The sequence below is a fragment of the Oryza brachyantha genome, chromosome 6 (genome assembly GCF_000231095.2).
Source record: "Oryza brachyantha chromosome 6, ObraRS2, whole genome shotgun sequence".
Lineage (NCBI taxonomy): Eukaryota > Viridiplantae > Streptophyta > Magnoliopsida > Poales > Poaceae > Oryza > Oryza brachyantha.
The window spans coordinates 5,026,613-5,048,126 of record NC_023168.2 but is presented as its reverse complement, the minus strand read 5'-3'; the positions used below and the strand labels follow the sequence as shown (position 1 = coordinate 5,048,126).

At 40.8% G+C, this 21,514-nt stretch overlaps 2 protein-coding genes across 2 annotated transcripts; both read right to left on the bottom strand.

Moving 5' to 3' along the window:
* Positions 1–3,543: 3,543 nt before the first annotated feature.
* LOC102707320 (probable glucomannan 4-beta-mannosyltransferase 3) lies at positions 3,544–11,299 on the bottom strand. The gene is made up of 9 exons (XM_006656747.3): positions 10,864–11,299; positions 10,468–10,566; positions 7,084–7,336; positions 6,363–6,473; positions 6,151–6,287; positions 5,386–5,499; positions 4,790–4,989; positions 4,499–4,693; positions 3,544–3,982 (listed from the first exon to the last, which is right to left on the bottom strand). The coding sequence occupies exons 1-9, from the start codon at positions 11,230–11,232 to the stop codon at positions 3,820–3,822; spliced, it is 1,641 nt and encodes a 546-aa protein (XP_006656810.2). The 5' UTR covers positions 11,233–11,299; the 3' UTR covers positions 3,544–3,819.
* A 3,521-nt stretch (positions 11,300–14,820) lies between these two features.
* Positions 14,821–20,783, bottom strand: LOC102707041 (soluble starch synthase 2-3, chloroplastic/amyloplastic-like). The gene is made up of 8 exons (XM_015838030.2): positions 20,478–20,783; positions 19,686–20,346; positions 19,532–19,596; positions 17,595–17,672; positions 17,387–17,497; positions 17,228–17,272; positions 16,529–16,702; positions 14,821–16,303 (listed from the first exon to the last, which is right to left on the bottom strand). Exons 1-8 carry the CDS (start codon positions 20,781–20,783, stop codon positions 15,347–15,349), a joined length of 2,397 nt encoding a protein of 798 aa, XP_015693516.1. The 3' UTR covers positions 14,821–15,346.
* Between the last annotated feature and the right edge of the window lie 731 nt (positions 20,784–21,514).

Genomic DNA, 21,514 nt, shown 5'->3' with positions numbered 1-21,514 from the left:
TGTCATGAGATACCAGAATTATTTATAATGTACTATAATTATTGGATTTATAACAAATGTCACTCACCTAATTATAACATACTATAATCATCAGATTTATAATAAATGTAACAAAAGTGACCACATGTTTCACATAACTCCACCTTTTCTAAATATCAAGTTTATTTAATTTTAAAATAATATTAAATTCATATAACTCAATGGTTTCACTGTCTTTTCTAACATCAATTTTTTATTTGAGTTCCAGGCTAAAGAAAAACGCAAGCAAGTACAGTTTGGGAAAAAAATCAATGAAATTATCAAACGCAGCACCTTGGTTGTGTTGTATGTGTGTATATATAGCATAATTGTAGGAGTTATATACTGTATAAATTTATATTTTATAGGAAACTTCTAATATATAGAACTATTATGTCTATGCATGACATATACAAAGTTTCTAATACAAGTTTATATTTCATAGAAAGTTTCTAATATATTTTATCACAATTAGATTATACATGCGCATATATATTAATTAAATAATTTAATTTGGATCCAAACAAATTGTTTATTTGTTTTATGAGTGACTTATGATATTGTATAGGTCCAAAATTTAGCGGCGCCTAAAAAACCAAACGAAGCAGTATAAATACTACCGTGTCAAAAATAGCTCCCACAATCACCTGCGAGTTAACCTGAACACACATATTTATAATTTAAATAATTTATGTACGTATATATTATAAAATTTATTTTATACTCGATCCTTTTTTATTTGACATTGTTGATTCATTCGTGTTGATACATACATACATACATATATACATATATATATATATATAAATTATTTATTTATGAATTTGATTTATTATTAATAAGTGAACTATAAGAATGATGCATAATATTCTATGTTTGCATAAAAACTTTAAAACGACGAACGATTAAACAAAGATTTGACCGAGATCTAACATGGTGGTATTTGTAATACTCACTTCGGCTTTTTTATGACACATTAAATTTTGGATCTATATTTGACCAAGATTTAATGTATTAAATTTGACATAAGGAGGATAGATAGAAAATGCACGTGATTTTGGGAGCCAGTAAATAGAAGGAGTGTAGATGGACCGTGAACCATCCGATTTGATGCAAATAATTTCAGCCATTGAATTTGTCTAATGAGTAAATCAAGTTTATGCACTATAGGATAGATAAGTACAGATAGAATTACATATGAAGAGGGGTGGCAGTTCCCCTTGTGGGGCCGGGGACCTACCGGGGACGGGGTTGGTTTTGTATCCACTGGGAGTCGCGGGACCGGGGACGGGGGCAGGGAAAGCAGATTACCCGCGGGGCCTAGAGGGAAAGCAGATTACTCTAAGTGTTACGTAATACATAGTGCGTGACATACACCAACCAACCTAGTCACCACACCACTCACCAATAGAGCAACCACCCTGCTTATACAAGATGCAGTTAAATTTTAACTTTTTGAATTACTTGCGGGGTGCCCTGAATAAAGTGAGTTAAGTTTTGACTCTTTTCAATCAAATTTTAACTTAGTACCGAAGTACGAATACAAGCCAGTAAACGCGAGCTAATTTTTAACTAAACAACCAACACATTGTTCAATAAGTGGGCAGTCACTTTTAAGTTAATTTTTAACTCACCACACAACACCATGCTACATGCATTGTCGTTAGTTAATTTTTAACTCCGTAAACCTTCATGGTGACTAAAATCTGTGGGGGTCATCAATTAATTTTTAACTCCTTAACAGCAAACACACACATTCCTTCCACGTTATCATCAGTTAAATTTTAACTCTACGGTGTATCGTAGTAAACACCCTCACTCATATATAAGTTATTTTTTTAACTCAAACACTTGTATCGTTGTGTTGGGTGTGATGGTGGTGGTGGTGGTGCGAGGGGGGTGGGATAACTAACGATAACAATCGTTGCTGTGATCCTATCCTCGTCTGTCACGTCAGCTGACGCGCACTTTCAGAGGACGTTTTATGTATCATGTCTTTTGGTTGGGTGCGAGGAGGTTATATTTAAAATATTTTTGAATGCAAATCTAGTTCTGTAAATATTTTAAAAAATAAAATAAAAAATAAAAAAATCCTAATTCACTGCAAATGGCCCATCAATGTATTCCGGCCATCTCTTCCAACGAATTAAACCCATGGAAAGCAAACGTATGGACTCGGCCCACTTAATCCCCGTCCATGAATTTGGCCTATTAAAGAATTTGGCACACCTATTTCGCATCAACAAATTCAGTGAGCCGAACAAATTCAGCCCACGTAATTCCTGCCAATAAATCCAACTCACCGATGGCCAGATATGAATTTGGCGCACTTCATTTCCACCAATGAATTCAGCCCATAAACGAATTTGGCCTATTTCTTTCCCGTCAATGATTTTGGCCTAGAAATGAACCTGGCCGACCTCGGCGAGTACAGCCCATAAATGAATTTGGCCCACCTACTGCCCATCAACGATTTGACCCAACCAATCAATTAGTGTCACTTAATTCTCGTCAGCAGATTCGGCCTGCAAGTGAATTTGGCCCACTAATTCCGGTGAATGAATTTGGCCCACGAACGAATTTGGACGGTGTTATCGATGTCTCTGCATTTGGCCCACCTTTTCGCGTGCATAAATTTTGGCCCAATATTTTCCTTTACAAATTCGGCCCATGTACTGACAGAAACAAATTAGGCCCACTCGTACCCGTCGATGAATTCGGCTTGCCAACGGTCATCAGCGAATTTGGCCCATCAGTAACTCGAATGAAATTAGGGCCGTTTTTGAATGAACTAAGGCTAGGCTGACGGACGAATTGGACATAAATCAGTCCACACAATTAATTGCGATTTTTTCGTTTGTAAATTTTTCTTATTAGAAGTTAAAAGAAATATTTTTTGTTTGGAAAAATTACAAAACTAAACTTCCCAGTAACAAGCTAGGCAATATATCCGACGTGGCAAATACTCGTTGGATATACTCGGATAGACTGCTAAAAGTGCTCGCCACCGTTGCAAGCGTCACCCTTAACACCCACCTAATGGGTGATTTAACCGGAATAGGGGCCACCTGCATGTCTCCCTTGTGATCGCGGGAGAGACGGGATGATTTTGTAGACGGTCTATAAAAGTGGATAAACGTTCCACAGCTGTTAATGGGGTCTCCCGTAAAATCGGTAAAACTTGCTCACGACTTTCTGCAGCTGTTAAGTGATGTTTATCACGTCGTCGGATACATCGCTCAGCTAGTGGCGTTGGACTTTTAGGGTCTAGTTTTATAATTTTTTCAAACAAAAATATTTTTTTGTTAATTTTTATTTTAAACATATATTTTTGCTTTTTGTCTACAGGATTTTAGCAAATCCGTTCGGTCAGCAAAGATGATGCCAAGGCATTGCATTCGCCCTATTTAGGTATCCTTTTATTTGAAGGAAAAACAGAGAAATTTTATAGCATTTTAATCATATAGAGCATTTTGCAATACGATCCTGAACTTATTTCCATTGTACAAGCTCCCATAAGCCTGAACGGTGGCATCAACATGAACCAGCACAATGATGCAGTACAACAACAAACAGTTGTCCTATGAATGAAATTAAGTGTAGATCTTTGTACTAATTACAAATGTCATATTACAATTCGCCCCCAGCTACCTTCCGGCACCAAGCAACATACCATTCTTATTTTTTTCAGGTGATCTTTTGCCTTCATTCATACAAAACAATTAGACAAACAGATGAGGTTATTGCAGCATCAACTACAGTGAACAATTCCTTCAGTTCAGTAGTCAGTGTTCTTTTCTGCTACGAGTTAGCACTCTGGGTTCCACAGAAACCAGTGCCAACAACAAGATATGCTATAGCCTGTAGATATATGTAAATGAAATAGTAGTCGTCTCCATAAACCAAGTTGTAGGTCGCACAGAAGAAAAGGAAGATAGAGAACAAAATTTCTGACATGGTCCATCTGTAAGATCACAAAACAGTAATGTCTTCAGTTTAACCATCAGTTCAAAAAGAAGTTCAGTTTAACCATGATCGGATCCATTACTCTCAGCCATGAGGAACAGAGGAAGTATAAAAAAAGTCTGTCTTCGGTGTATTCTACTAGAATTTAATCGACGCTACTGATATATTTTGTCGGACGACTATGATTAAATTATACTACTAATAATATTAGGTGTAGTAGAAATTTAAACAAGTAATATTGATATTTTTATTGTGACCTTTATTGCCAGAAAATAAAATTACAAAATACTACTAATCAATTAATTAACAAAGTATAAAAATACCCTTTTAATCAATGGCTGAAATTAGTTCTACTGATAGTATAATACTATCAGTAGAATGCACCGGAGAGGGACCCTCTAAAAAAAGAGACTGCCATTTTCTATTCTTTCTTTTTTTTTTAGGAATACACAGAAGAGCTGCGAATCTTTGTATTAAGAGAGCTTAGAGAGGAGAATTTTGCATTCTTTCTTACCTGTCCCAGAACCTGCATGGAGGCCGTTCCAGTATTTGAGGTACAGGCTTTGTGTTGCTGCCGTTGCCGAGCTTCTCAGTGACCACCCACTCATTCACACCCCCCAGCTCCAGCAAGCCAATGAACAACGCCTTTGTTCGATGAAACGACATCACATTCTCAAAGAGGATCCAGAATGGTATGAAGTGGATGGAACTGAAAAGTAAAATTAGAAGTTAGGAGCATAAAACATTCCAATCTGGCAGCAAAATATTTGTGTTGTTAACAAGCTCCACATGCAAAGCATGAAACCTTGTGTTTCTAATGGCATGTAGAAGTGTTATTGTTGTTGGGACATAGACCACTCCCCATACAGGAACAGTGACCTCGGGGATTAGGACCGAAAACGGGATCACTACACAGTAGAGCATGAAAGGTACCACATGGGCAACAACCTTCCTCACAAAAAAGAAGCTGTAGAGCAAATAAAACTTCCACCAAAATGGCACCTCCTGCTCAAGAAATAGAATATAAGATAATGTTACATTGTTATGTCAAAGGAACAAAGAGTAATGTTATGGTCAAGCTGTGGTTACAAAACATATTAGGAAATAACTGACATTTTCGTCTTTTCGTTTCTGCTTATAGTTACAAGACAAAGTTTGAATTTTCCACCTTAAATTTAGAGTTGACTTTGGGGGTTTCATCGTAGTTTATTTATCAGCATTGACTTTTAAATCATTAAGCACATTATATAAAAGTTATATTCATAAATTATTTTTTATTTGTAAATATGTTGTTTGGTATTTTTCAAACAATCAACCCCTGAGTTCATGAATATGAGGCAAACGTCACCAAATTGTTTCAATGCATAATAGTACTAGATTATCGCTAACAAGCAAACTTACCTTAGTAAGTAATATTTCTGCTCCAACCTTCCGGAATAAATTTGCTGCCCCACAAGTCCACCTGTGTTGTTGATAACGATATGTCTTCAGATTGCTTGGAAGTTCACTCTTTACCTATAATTTACACAATAATTTACTTGTTTTAAGATAATGGATTAAAACCCGGCCCCTACATCCAAACCGGTATGTATACAGCCCACAAAATACAAGAGTATTTAACCTAACCCCTTACATAAGGTCCAAAAAAACATAACACCAAAAGCACTTAGGCTCAACCTACAATATCAACTGTATGATAAAAGCAGAGCTGCTTGTTTGTATATTTGTCACAGCTTCTAAACAGTTTCACATGGAACTATTGGCTAAATGACAGTGCATCTACTTCTACTTTCTGTTTTGATTCTGTATTCCATTTGTAAGGCATTGCTTGTGGTGGTGGCAGTGAACCAACAACTCCTTGTTTTTTTTATCTATACTCTATTTTTAAAAGAAAAAATAATAGTGGATTCAATATATTAACCGTTCTCACTAACTCTACTTATTATGAGAAGAAAAAAAAAACTATGAGATTAATAGACCCATATGTTAATAACAAATACATGTATGAATTAAAATAAGGCACATACAAAAATAATGTTAATTGTATGTTATGATATTTTTTAAAATTAAATTTCTTTTGCAACTGATGTAATAAGATCTGGAAAAAAAAACTGTGCAACTTAACAAGATAACTGAATCCATACGAACATGTTAGTACAATCTTACCTTGACATCAGAAACATAGACAAATTTCCATCCTTTAAGACCTGCTCTGACTGCCAAATCCATGTCTTCCACTGTGGTTCGATCCTTCCAGCCCCCGGCTTCTTCAAGGGCAGAGATTCTCCAAACCCCAGCAGTTCCTGAAAGTTACATAGGTTAATCCTGTAGAGCCACGAGTAATTCAAATTCGTATTTGAGATATTTCTCCCTTGTACCATTGAATCCAAAGAAGGCAAAGGTGGATGAACCTCCTTCCTGCTCTACTTTGAAGTGATAATGCAGTGTCATCTTCTGTATCCTTGTCATCAGACATTCATTGGTGTTAACTGCAAAATCGTCCCGAAATGCCAGTCAGCAAGTTCCTGTCAATCGGAACAAGAGATGCATCAGACAGATAAAGCCTACTCTTTTTTTTTCCCTTTCTTTTTGCAAACTCAAACTTTATCGACGCATGGCCAGGGATCTAACTAATCTTGTTTAGACAAAAAAATAGTATAAAGACTACTCAGTTGATGTATTCCCAGACATTTTGGCACCGTGGCCAGAGCTAATTGAAAGACGTTTGGATTTGTATCAAATACAGGTTGTTGTGGAACAATAGAACATCTAAAATTTGACCAAAAAGTTAAAATTTGATATTTGGATTTTTCTCCAAATTTTAGAAGTTTTGATCAAGGGTATTTCAGTGATTATAAAAAAAACCATACTAGCGGAGAATAACTGGACGGTGATGGTAAATCGTAGAAGTTAAACAAAAGTCAATGATATATTGTAGAACTGAACAAATTTAGTGGCAAATCGTGGAATTGGACTAAAGTAAGTGGTACAGAATGTATTTTTCTCATTTTTTAATAGCATGGTCAGAGAATACTAATATGCATATGCTAACCAAATGAACCCATAAGTAAGGTCAATTTGAGTGCTATTCAGGCTTACCAAATTCCCAGTGTGCTTGAACAAGACCAATCTGCGGATTGCGCACAAGATAGGGAATCGTTCTCAGGAGAAAGTCAGGTTCTGGTTGGAAATCAGCATCAAATATAGCAACATAATCACACTGTTGGACATAGTCACGCAGCATTCCTTCCTTCAATGCGCCAGCTTTGTATCCTTTCCGGTTGTTTCGCACCTCATATTTTACAATCTTGCCTTTATTACCCCAACACTTGCATTCAAGCTCCACCAGACCCTATTTAGAATACACTACAAAATGATTTATCCTTAAGGCAGAAAGATAAAATTCAGTGGCACTGCAATTAAATAGCTTGATATAATATGTCCAAGTACTTATTTATACTACAAACATGTAATATCTGTTCAAAGCAACTTTACGATTCTTGAGAAAATATCAGAATGTATCATATTTCCTAGTGTAAAATTTGATACGTCTCATTACTTTGTACCTATAGGTACCAAAGTTTTGAGCATAAATTTTGGTACCTAGAGGTACTTTTCCAAGGATGGTAAATTGTCCATCTATTATAGCTAAAAAACAATAGCACAAAAAATAATCTATATATGTAGTATATAACATATAATTGTATTTTATAAAAAATAGTCATGGAAAAATCAATTGTTAACCTTGTATGGCAAAATATTCTATATATTTTTGTGCGAGGAGGATACACAAAATGTTCCATTTTTTTTGGAAACTTCTAATGGATAAATCAATTGTTAACCTTGTATGTCTATAAGAGCAATACCTGTCCAATGACGAATTTTTATTTTTACTAAACTCTCTCACAACTTATTTTCAAATCTAAATATTTTGACTAAGCCACCACGAAATAACATTGCCTTGCAATGAGGAGTTATCGTGGTGTTATTCTTCTGTCACGCAATTCTCACTGGTGTGGCTAAATAATGCTATCATGGCATCCATACTGGTATGACAATGTTATTTAGCCACACCATGCAAGATGGTGTGGCCAAAAGGTTCAAATCAAAAAATAAGTTGTAAGAGGATTTACTTTAAAAGTAAAAATAAAAATGTTTTAAAATAAAAAGAATCACCAATGGAATATTTTAGAACAACTGGTAAACTTAATAGCATATTATAGAAAGGAACAACATTAATGATGAATCGTTGAACTGAGCCAAATTCACTGGGATAGAGTATTTTTTTTCTCTATACGATATCTATGTACTCATAGAGGTGATTGCACCCTTCCCCCCTTCTAGAAGCTCTCTACAAGCTCAAGTAAGAGACTACACATAACACAAATGACAAATAACAACTGCCGACAAATTTATGCTCCACATTTGATTCTTGGACACGCTCACCCTCATTCATAAATGATCAACACTAGGTCACTCTGGGCATCCACAATATGGTAGAAAACCACTTAGTAAGAATTAAATGCCTTCTTACTGTTACCTGGTAACAACCATTGTAAATATAGTGAACAAATACTAGGTCATACTACTGCTACTGGAAACAAGGAAGTAAACAAATGTTATTTCACATTGTTCCTAACACATTGGTATCAACAAACTTCTCGCTTCTGACTAGAGTGATAGAGTCACGAAAAACTAGCAATCCATGATTTTTTTAAGCGGGCACCACCTTATTTTCCATCCCTACGCACAAACATTGCGATTGTCGTCAAAGCCTACTGTACCATATTGTTTGGGCCCACACGTATATTGAGTTTGACATGATACGTTGGGCATGCCCTAAGTGTATTCACAACGCAAAGTGCCTTTGTGAGTGGTCTCAAAGGAGTGTGTGCCACGTAGGCTAAGTCTACACCTTGTGTTCCACGGTGAAAAGTACTTTCGCGAGTGCCCTTTGTTTCACATATCGGTCCTTGAGACTTTGTATTACAGTTCTGGCATTGTTTTAATTCACATGGGAGTGCAAGACTTTACACTAAACGCTACAAAAATCAGAAACTAATATAATTACTACCACTTGCAGTTGACTCAGTTTTCCTCTCCTTCTCCTCCATTCCCCATCCACCACTAGGCGTCGGTGCATAGCCCCTCCATCCATCGCCAGCTCACCACCTCTCCATCCACCTCTCACCATCGTCGATGCACCGCCCTCCTCTCTTCATGGTTGCAGATTCAGAGGTGGGCTCAAGCATGGCAAGGGCAAGGTAGCCAAGGTTTGTCGCGCCGACGGAGATGGTATTGACAAAGGAGGGAGCAAGTACGATGGAGACATGGTTTATGTTCTTCATCCATGGCTATAGATCTAGTTGGCGGCACAACAATGATGAGATAAGGGGCTCCGGTGTCGTGGACTAGCACAACAGGCTCTTTGGTGGTGGGGACCAACATGGTCATCCTCCTCCTCACTCCTCATGGCGTTGGTTCGATTGATCTGTCCAGAGCAACGGGGTCGATGAGTCTATTCTGAGGTAGGTTCCTCTTTTCATTCTTGCTGCATGTTTTGAATGGCTACTGGAGCTCTGGGAAATGCCAGGATGTAGGAATGAGGGTTAGGGTCCTCACTGCGTTGCGGGGAACGAGGCAGAGGCGTGACCTTCCCAATGTGGCTCAATTGTCTCCATGCATGTCACGAGGCTTTACTCTGATGGTTTTTGATGAGGCTCGCATGTCCTGGCGAAGGTGTAGGCTCATGACCAACATCGACATGGAAGAGAACCTTTGAATTGGAAGCGTGAGACCATACATCATGTATATGCACTATAAATTACCTAACTGAGATAGGCCCAGCTGACAATTCAATTCTTACCTTCTTGATGTACTTAGGCCGAGTTCTTCTCCCCCTCTTATTAACCCAAATTCTCTCTTTTTCGAGTGCATTCCGAAGTGCTAAACGGTGTATTTTTTACGAAAATTTTTACTAGAAAAGTTGCTTTAAAAATCATATTAATCTATTTTTTAATTTGTTATAACTAATAATTAATTAATCATGTACTAATCTATTAATATGTTTTTCGCGCGCCGGATAGCTAACCTACAACCGAACGTGGCCTTGGTACCTGACCTCTTGTCAGTTGTCATCGTCTCTTTATTTCTTTCTCTCAGTGTCATTATGTAGTACATCATCCTAGATAGATACTCTATCCAATCCCACTTCACCCTATGCCCCATGGCACCATGCCAATATCTAATCTGCCCATTCACTACTGTCCACACTTCCATTCCATGGGTTCCAAGAAACCAATTTCATTTTTGAACTTACCAACAACTCCACCAACCAACCAAAAGTAAGCTCTGAATTGCACTGCCTTTTTTTTTTCTTTTTGCACGGTGATACCGTTTCTGTGCCTATGCTAGCTGCACCAGCGTTTTCTCAGCCTTTTGACAAAAAGAAGAGCCACTACCGAACCAAAGATTGAAGCTTACCTTGACCGTTGGATCCGTGGAATCATCCAGAACTTGCACAATGAGCCTATCCGACGGCCACGATAGCCCGCAAGCTGCACCAATCGAGAGCCTGTACACCTGCGACCACAACACAATTATATTTGTTAGTTTTTTTACAATTTAAATTTAAATTTACGTATTTATGAAGTAATATATCTCATTCAATTTATTTTTATTAATTTTGTTAATAAAAATTTAAATAACATGTAAGAAAGACATATATGATATACACCCGTGGGATAAAGAGAGTTTCCGTACGTACGCCAGCTGTATATGCATACGGACATACGGTTCACTACTTTCCACGCGCGAACTAGTGGGCGTATACGTGAGGCGAAAAAAAAAAAAAACGTAGGCGCGTAGTTTTGTACGTACCTCCCTCTCGTTGTACATGGGGATTTGGACGAGCACCATGGGGTAGGCGACACGGCCGGCCTCCTCGTCTTCCTCCTCGTCGTCGCCGCCGACGCCGAGCGGGGCGGCGCGGTACCGCCGCCGGCGCCGCGCGAAGCTGGCGGCGGCGGCCATGAGCACGGCGTCGGCGAGCAGCATGGCGGACAGCGCCAGGCACGCGGCGGACGCGGCCGCGAGAGCCGGCGCCACGGCCGACGCGCGCACCGCGCCCCACGCCGCCACCAGCTGCTCGGCGCCCGACGGCGGCCACCGCAGGCGCAGCGGCGGCAGCATAAGCAGCAGGGGCTCGCCGAGCCACTCCGCCTCGGCCGTGGGCCTGCCGCCGGCCATGGCCACCGTGACCGTGAGCTTGCACCCGCCCTTTTTAAGCTGTCGCCTCTCTCTGCTTGCAGCTGCTTTTCAGTGCGCTCCTTCTATGCGCCAGGGCGCCTTTTCGCCTTTTTATATTGGCGGGCCTTTTTAACGACTGAGGCCCTGTTTAGATACTTTTGCTATTTTGAATAACTTTTTAGTAAAATGGATCTAAATACCAGAGTAAAAAATAGCAATTTTATATTTGGTATTTGGCAGTTTAAATTAGCAAATTTCACTAAAAAGTGTATAGGTAAACGGCCTACCTCTCACTTTTGCAAAAAAAATAGTAGATTTTATATGTCTCTAAACATCAACTTGTAAATATACAATGCCAAAACTTTTGTTACCAAAATTTTTACCATTTGTCATTTGCATCTAAACAGGCATGAGATTTTCAGATTTTGGAGTATAACTGTGGACCCATCGATCTGCGGCCGATCTGGACGTGGGTCGGCCTATGGTTAATGCATCATTGGCTTTAGTTGAACTACATGGAATGGATTAAGGTAGAGATGAATAACGAATAACGAAAGATTATTTGATATTTTGCTATCTATTTAATGGAGTAAATGATTAGTGACGGATCTAGCCAACAAGATTATAGGGTCTAAATAAATTAGATAGAGTTTCAACCTCTGTTTATATTAATCTTTGCCATAAAATTTTAGATAGTATTTATGGGGCTCCAGTAGCTTTAACGGGCTAGCAGGAACTCGAGTCCGTGCCACCCTAACATTAAATCCGCCCCTGTAAATGACGAATTTAACCACTAGAAAGTTAAAAATGATCCTAGAAGTGTGATATAATGAACTTGTATATAATTTTTTTTTGCAAAAGATACACCATTTAGCAGTTTGGAAAACATGCGCTCAAAAACCGATGAAAAATCTGAGAAAAAACGCAGGGTAAGTTGACACATTCATCTCTAAGCCGTTCAGGCCTGATTATATTCTGAACACACGTATGAAGAATTATGGGCAGAATAAATCCATAGAATCTATTGTGAGCATATTTATAAGTAAAGTTATATATGCTTTTATAACTTTTCCACAGACAAAAAAAAAATGATTCCTAGTGATACCGTTTCAGCGTGATTGGCGTGCATGGCCGTTCACTGCATCGCCTCCGTACTACTCCATCCGCAAACATAACTATTTTTCTTAATAAAAATTGAGTTAAAGAAAAAAGTTCCCTTTCAACTGTCTTATTAGTCAAACTTTAAATTATCTTTGCCTCTATAAGAACTAAAGAACCTGATAAATAGGTCTAGCTAGATTCCTGTACATGTCATAAAATCTTTTATGTTATATATAAAATTTAAATAGAAATGCTATATTTAACTAAGAGAGTAATGTGGTTAATACTGTTCACCTATAAGGCTATGACCAATTTATTTCGAACAGTGACGTACTATTCATTTTCATCCCCTCGGTCGAGTTGCAGTAGTCAGAAAGTTTTCTTTAGTATCTAAGTTTATGCATTGGTTTTAAATAATTATAAAATATAACAACATTAAGCTGAATAAAGCAAAACCACGTTTAACCTTTCTAATCTTATCATATATTTATCACTCAGACACACTGGATGATGGTACAAGAACGCATGATATTTGTTAACGAGATTTGTTGAAGCTAGCCCAATCCTTGGGGCCTCTTATTCACGAGTGCTCCTCCCAATCAACATAGCGTCTAGCCACATGGATCTTGGCCTCATCACACGGATCTTGGTCTCAACACTATACTTCCCCTGCATGTCTATATCTACATTGTGGTGCTCCCCCTCTCTACTTAAAAAGTTACAGGGTTACAAGGTACGTGCTAACGCTAACCGCTACCACCAAATACAACTTCGAGTTCAACCATAACCTATTAGAACTAATACTAGTATATTCAACACCTTTTCTAACATGATCGAAAACATTCAAATTTTTTGATAAATTAAACTATGATGGTATAAGTCTATAAGCATTAAGCAAACGTGTAAATCTAAATTCAATCTACATATCAAGATTAAAAAAATAAAAGAAATTTTGTGCACCTCATAAGTACTGATTGATGTATGATTTTATTTTTTTGATCGAATTTAGACTTATATATTTGTGTAGACTTAAAGCATCCTCGCCAATCACTATTTTTTCCAAAAGAAACTATAATTATTTATCATTTAAAAACTATGACTGCTATTCCACCTAGGTGAAACAAAAAAATTATCCGTGCAGTAGTCTCGTCGTGAGGAAACGCCAATCCAGTGTGGTCGCGGCAGACGGTGGCGAGACGAAGGCAGACAAAATGGCGACAGCGAAGCCTTCGCTTGGCGCTTCAGTGCCGTCGCTGCCGCCTCAGGCGCTTCCCCATGCATGCAGCCAAAAAGTGCCAAAGCGATTTCTCCGATGGAAATGGACGTCGCCGGCGAGAGCTTTCTTTGCGCAGTTTCGTGTTGCACGGGTTCAGCTACCGGACGAGACAGAAATCCAGGTCACATTGTCAGGAGTGGTGTAATAATCCAACACATATATATTCGCGAGAGGAGTGTATGAATAGTATATTAGGCAGTTTGATTTTCGTCATATTTAAAAACTTTATATATTTATTGATTGTTTTATTATAGTTTAATTTATTATAAAAATAACTTTAAATATGATTTATAATTTTGTATATTTAGATAACTTTTTTAAATAAGATGAAATGTCACATATAAATTCGAAAGTTGACTGCGTTAATTAAAAAAATTGAAAGGAGTAGCTAGAAAAGTAACTTGTTTCAGGTTTCCCTTTTTCTTGGTGATTAAAACAAGAGACAAACAACACGTCCCCCTTGTTTGCTTTTGCTTGAGCAAAATGCTGCTGGTGTAGTTCAGCCAAACGCCCTGTTTGGAGCATAGCATTTGGGGCATCCGATTCCACCCAGACAAACTCTTTAATTTCTCAAGAATGTATCATCGTATCATTTAAACAATTATAAAAAATAATAAAATATATTAATGTGACTTCTATAAGTTGCAGCAAAAAAAATATGTGTATACTAACAGTAGTTTGAGTTATTCTTTTAATACTCATATATATAATATATATATATATAATTTTTTATAACTATTTAAATGATATAGAAAAATAAGTAAATATCTTCTCGAAGGATTAAAATCTATTTCTCGTAGCGTTGAGATCGATTCGGTTGTGCAGCTCTTACCATTTTTTGACGGCACAACTTCACCAATCTGAATCACGGATCGCATGCGCTCAGTTGTTCCCATGTCACATCCATTCGGACATGAGAGGTCGCTGTGGCTTAATCAGGATTAAGGGGGTGTTTAGATAGGGCTAAACTTTTTAGCTCCATATCACATAGTATGTTTGGGCACTTATTATAAATACTAAATATAGATTAATCATAAAACTAATTATATAAATAAGAGCTAATTTACGTGACAAATTTTCTAAGCCTAATTAATCCATAATTAGCGTATGTTTACTGTAGCATCATATAGACTAATCATAAATTAATTAGACTCGATTGATTCGTCTCGTGAATTAGTCCAAAATTATAGATAAATTTTATTAATAGTCTATATTTACTATTTATAATAAATATCCAAACATCCGATGGGCTTTCCCAAACACCCTCCTAACATTGCATCAAAAGGACATAGCAAACACATTTATCAAGCCCAACATCCTACGCATGCATGATGTATCAGAAACAAAAAGCTTGTTTCTTCATGGAGCACAACCTCGCCATGAAGCACAACACAATTCTACTCCCCCATCCCTTTATCCCTACCCTCCACTACCTCGCCATGAAAGCACAACCGGAGCCTTACAGCACCTCAACACACACGCACTAGCTCAGTCAGCACAACACAATCACCTCCCCTGCGGGCGCCGGCGCCGTCGCACACGCACCTCCTTCATGGCGGCCGCCGCATCAAGATTGTTCATGGAGCTGAGCGAGCCTTAGCTAGATTTGGCACGCGCAGACGCCGGCGTTGGATCGAGGCCGAACGTACTGCGCGCCGGCCGCCGGGACCGGGCGCGCGGTCCATGCATGGCGACGACGGTGTGAGCGAGCGGTCGGCCGGCCGGGGCGCGGGCTGTTCACCACTGGTACTTGGCCTTGACGAGGACCTCCTCGTAGAGCTCCGCGGCGTGGTCCCAGCTGAGGTCCTGCGACATGCCGCGCACCTGGAGCCCCCTCCAGCTCTCCTTGTAGCTGCGGTACGTGTCGAGGCAGTGGCCGAGCGCCTCGATGAGCTTGTGCGGCTCGGCGCGGTCGAACGTCCAGCCGAGGCCGGAGTCGCCGAACGGGTCGAACGCCGTCACGGTGTCCCTCAGCCCGCCGACGGCGTGCACCACGGGGACGGTGCCGTACGCCATGGCGTAGAGCTGGTTGAGCCCACACGGCTCGAACCGCGACGGCATGAGGAGCACGTCGGCGCCGGCCGTGATCCGGTGCGCCATCGGCACCGAGAACCCCACCCACCCGCGCACCTTGCTCCCGTGCTGCGCCTCCAGCCGCTGCAGCATCACCTCCAGGTCGCGGCGGCCGGAGCCCAGCATCACCAGCTGCACGTCCTGCCCCACGATCCACGGCACCGCGTCGCCGATGATGTCCACCCCCTTCTGCCCGTCCAGCCGCCCGATGAACCCGATCAGCGGCACGTCGTCGCGCACCTCCAGGCCCAGCTCGCGCTGCAGGGCCGCCTTGCACTGCCTCTTGCCGGCGTCCAGCGAGCTCAGGGTGTAGTTGGTGTAGCCGTCCGACTGCAGGTGCACGTCCACCTCCGGGTTCCACTCCCTGTAGTCGATGCCGTTCACGATGCCGTTCATCTTCCAGTCGTTCTGGCGTATGATGTCGTGGAGGCCCCAGCCGCCCTCCGTCGTCTTCAGCTCCCAAAGGTAGCCGGGGCTCACGGTGACCACCCGGTCGGCCATCTTCAGGCCCGCGCCGAAGATGTTGGCGTGCTCGCCACCGACGGGGTCGTACAGCTTGAAGTGCTCCACGTAGTGTTCCGGCAAATCCATGTAGGGGAACTCATCTACTGGGCCACGGCCCTACAAAACAATAAATTGATGAACCATTTAGGATCAGAAATAGAAAAATTAATTTTTAGCCGATGGAGTACTGAACAAAAAGCAGAACTACACTGGAGAAGAGTTTATCATTCCACTGCTCGACAATTTCATAAACCATCATTTGGTGAATTCAACTGAGTTTTGAGCAAACAGCAATATAAAGATACAATTAAAGATCATTCATTAGGAAGGAGAGAAAATAACCTGGTGAGCGATATTATGTATGACCAGGACAGAGCGAGTGTACTGCATCGTGCCATGGTCTCTGTAATATGCCTTCAGATAAACGGGTAGGAGTGCAGTGTGCCAATCATTTGCAATGAACACCAAGTTGCCATCACCGTAGGGTACACCACCGCATGGAACGTGCCAGGGAACCTGCGGATTGTATAAAATCGGAAAAGTTTTTTTAAAAAAATTATGGGCTTTCTTATTAATCCAGCCTCTATATCCAATTATCCATGATGGATATACACAGAAAACATAGCCCATTGCTCTTAAGGGAACCTATCGCAAGATTGGCAAATGCATATTCTACTTTGGATGGAACTTGTAGGTTATATTGCAAAATGCAGTAGGCGGAAATGGTACTTCAGGTATCGAAGGAGTTGTGATTTGTGAATAGTCATGTGTAAGGATTTTTCATCAGTGCATTGGAGATAATATAGAATATATATTTTTTTTAAAAAAATGAATATGGATCTGTGTGAAATCTTGCAGAGAGAAAATTTAAGGGCTAATTGTTTGAGAGATCAAGCCCTCTAGCACAGGCTCATTTCCTCTACTTATTGCAAGCGTTAGACCAAAAAATATACCTCTTTGATCTAGGGGTGATCATGGACCAATGTATTCCAATCCTCAAACCAAAGAAGTAATGGTTAATAATGGAGTCGGAGAAAATACCTCAACAGCAGCCTTACAAAACAGAATCATGCGCTTCATGATTTCCTGAACGAAAATGGAAACAGGTAAGCATTTCAAATCATTAGGCCTACGATGCATCTAAAGTTTTACTAATGCAACGTAAATATGTAATATCAAATGGGAAAAAAAAAACTTCACCTGTCTGCTTCCCCCATAGATATCATCCTGACGGTGGCGGAACAGAGGAGCGTCGATGAACACAAAATCAACTCCATCGATATAAGCATGGAAATATTTTACTTCCAGATCCTGCAAGCAAAAAAAAAAAGAAAAATCAACAAGAAATTAGCATTTCGTAATCCCCATACCTTTGGAGTTTGGATTGCATTGTTGAATGTTGACATACCTGTCCGGCAGCCTTGTAGTATTTCCTGATTCCTACATCTTGGGCTTCCTCGTAATCCCCATACCTTGGTACTACAACCTAAGATTTATCACAAGTCATCAAGTCTAGTCAAGACAAGTCACTGGTTCTAATTCATGAATAACTTGTGTATACTCCGTTTCCTAGAGCAAGATGTCTGACTTCTTAATCGTAATGTTTGACCATTTGTTATTCAAAAAATTATAAAAATATTATTTATTTTGCTTATGACTTATTTTATTATCAAAAGAATTTTAAGCATGACTTGTCGTTTTTTATATTTACACTAATTTTTTTAATAAGACAAATGGTCAAACGTTACAACAAAAAATCAAACATCTTACATCATAAAATGAAGGTAGTAACTAAAATGTCAACTTTATAACTAAAAAAAAGCTACTAACCCTCGAGGGGATGTCCCCTTATTTATTGCATGTTATTGAAATAGTCATTAAAAAATTTAAAAAAATTTATGAAAATAGATTAATATAAGATATATTACTACACAAACATGTTGTATGCAAGTTCAAATATGACTTCTACAATTCATAATAGAAATAACAAATTAAACTTTAAATAGTTACATATACTCACAGTCATATTTGTTATTTTTGTTATGGATTGTAGAAGTCATATTTAAACATGCATGTTTGTGTAGTGATATATCTTATATTAATCTATCTTCACAATTTTTTTCAAATTTTTAATAACTACTTAGATAACATGCAATAAACAAGAGAACATCCCCTCGAGGGTTCAAACTACTTACTTTCCCCTATTGGCACTAGTTTCCATGACAGCATGACGATCTATGGCATGTTTATAGCTCCAACATGTTAGTAATGAATATTTCTAAAACAATACTACGTATTTGGCACCTTTTGAGTTTTTTTAAGAAAAATTCCTTACATGTCCCTAAAAATTTGCTCAATCCCTTATGTACCCCTGAATTTTACCATCCCTTGTATGCCCCTGAGTTTTTATTTTGATTCCCTCTATATCATTTCCGTTAGTTGACTATTAGTTGTCTGTTAAATATTTTTAAAATGACTATATTACCTCTCTTATACATATGTGCTACCTACTAACTTATACTAAAATAAAAGGGATATAAGCAGTTAATGCTAAACTTAAAAATAACACTTATTTAAAAACATATTTTTTATAGAAAAATATGATTAAATCCACACATTAATTTTAAATATGTTTTTTTAGTTTGTGATAAAATAATTTCATCCCCTTTGTTTTTTACAATGATTTTTTTCACTTTATATTCGTTGAAAAGTAATTTTCAAATTTGATGAGAAGCTTGATTTGTATACAATAAATATTTTTAAATTGTTAATGAAATTATGCTTTACTTTTAAAAAAATATTTAGTAATTTATCGCTTATTGTTATTCACAACCCAAATAATTTACACACCAAATATTTCTAGCTTTTAGCAATATACTGAGGATATTAAAGTCATTTCTACAGTAATTAACGGTCAAACTAACGAAATAGGCATGGAAGGGATCGAAACAAAAACTCAGATGGTATAGAAGAGATCAAGCAAATCTCAGGGGTACAGAAGGGATTGGAGGAAATTACAGGGGCATACAGGGAATTGGCCCTTTTTTTATAATTCCTGAGAAAGTATCTGGAGATATTATATATTTTTATTATAAAAAATTGTACCTTCGGTTACTAGTTATATAGAGATATCAAAATTTTACGCTAAAAGTTTGGCATCTCTAGATATTTTCTAAAGAACTGTAATTTTTTAAAAATATATCATTCTTACCTTTAAAGCATGTTTTAAATCTAACATTGGGAATAACGTTTGATTCAAATTTGTAAATCTGAACATATATATGAAATATGTAATATGTGGCAGCAGAAATGCCCAACTAGCAAGAAAAAGAAAACGAGTACTACCATAACACGATGCCCTCTCCTTGCTAAAGCCTTGGGTAAAGCACCAGCAACATCTCCAAGTCCACCTGTGCAATGCAAAAGTTGTTCATATGAGTACGTAATTCAAGCAAATTAACTTGCAAGAGCAGAAGAACTGAAAAAAATACGTCCGTGCCTGTTTTGCACCAGGGAGAACATTCAGCAGCCACCACGATCACGTTCATGACATTCTCACCAGCCAGAGAGCCGGAATCGTAATCCTTGTGGTTATCAGAAGAATCGGCAGCATCTTCATCAACCCAGTCATAATCCTTCTCTGCGATTGGCTCGTTGAAATCGATATATTTCTTGAAATCCCATGCCTCCTCTTGTACCGCTGGAATAGGGGAAGAAGGTGCCTCTCGCTTCGGAGCACTTTGAACAACTCTTTCACTCATCTCCTCTGTGAGTTCCGAATTCTCAGCTGAGTCAAGCCTGGGAAAAGGTGCTGATGACCCTAAACCTGAAACGGACGGCGATGGCGGCGTCGGCCCCATCTTATCTGGGATGGCGATCTCCAGCGACTTGTCTACAGATGGGATCACGCCGGAGTCCGGTGCTGGGACCTTCAGTGTGGTGATCGACGGCGTGGCGGCGGCAGGTTTGCCGTCACCGCTAACAAGCGATCCGTTCTGGCTGGAGGCAGAGGCAGGTTTGTCATCTCCGCTAAGAATCGACCTGTTCTGGCTTGAGGCGGCGTCCTGTCTCGGCGCCGGCGCGGCCGTCCCGCGCCCCCTTGCCGCTTCACCGGAGCCGTAACGGCCGACAGGCGGGACGGAGCCCCTCCGCTTGGCGACCTGCACACAGCGCGCGCACGCGCACACACGCGTCGGTTTCAAACAAACGCAGCAAAGCCAAAGCGGAAATCTCTCGAGCACGACGATCTCGAGGCCTAGGACGGCCCGATCGACCAAGCTAACCAACCCACCTTGCCCACGCCGACGCCACCGCGCCGTGAGCGGGGCTGCTGCCACCCTCCAACAGCCACGTCGTCGTCGTCCTCCCGCTCCGGCTCCTCGTTCTCCCCGCCGTCCGCGCGCGCCACGAACGCATCCCGACGCCGAGGCGCCCGCTGCGCGCAACGCAGAGCCAGCGCCCTCCCGCTGCCATCACGAAGTGCCAGCGGCGCCGGCGCGGCCACCCTCCCCCGCCCGGAGGGGCCTCCCCGTGGGGAAGCCGAAGCGAGCGCGACGAGGAAAGTGGTGGAGGACGCGACGACGGCCGACGACGACATGGCGGGCCGAGGACCTCCCCCCGATCGAGAAGGAAGCGCCGAGAGAGCGGAGAGGGGAGATCGAGCGCACACACTGGGAAACCCCCCCACCCCTGGACTGACTTCTGCTGCGCGCTTTGCGTGCTTCACCGCGTGCCGTGTGGGGGGGATGAAATGGGGGCAGCGAGACGACGGCGAGGAGGAGGAGGGCACGAGGCTCGCCTGCGGCGGGGCGGAGCAACCTGTAAAGCGGGCGGCCCGCGGTGGCGTGCGCCGTGGCCATCCACAACGCTCCAAACCCTACACACTCGCGGCGCACGGGGAGTAGCCGTTTCGCACCGCTCCGTCGTCCGCTACGGGAACCTCGCGAAGGGTCCCAGGAACCGAGCTACACTGTCTGCCATGCGGGGTCACCCGTCTCCTGGGCCCAAACGTCGGTGAGGTTACCGCCCTCGTGCTCGGGTGGACACACCCAGAGGAATCGGTGGTTCGAAAAGCGGAGCACGCATGCACAGCACGGACGGAAACGGCGTGATACCTCGGAACGTTTCTTCCACGGCCGTAGAACCGGCTGACAGCCCGGGACCACCCGCCAGTGGAAGCTTCGCGAGTGCAGCGCAAGCGCGCAACGTGACAGCATCCACGTGAGAACAAAATTCGGTTCGCTCCACGGCTCCAGCAGTCGCCTCGACGGCGTGCACAACCGCACACGAAAGAATACAGGCAACCAAACACATCCTAAGCTAAGCGAG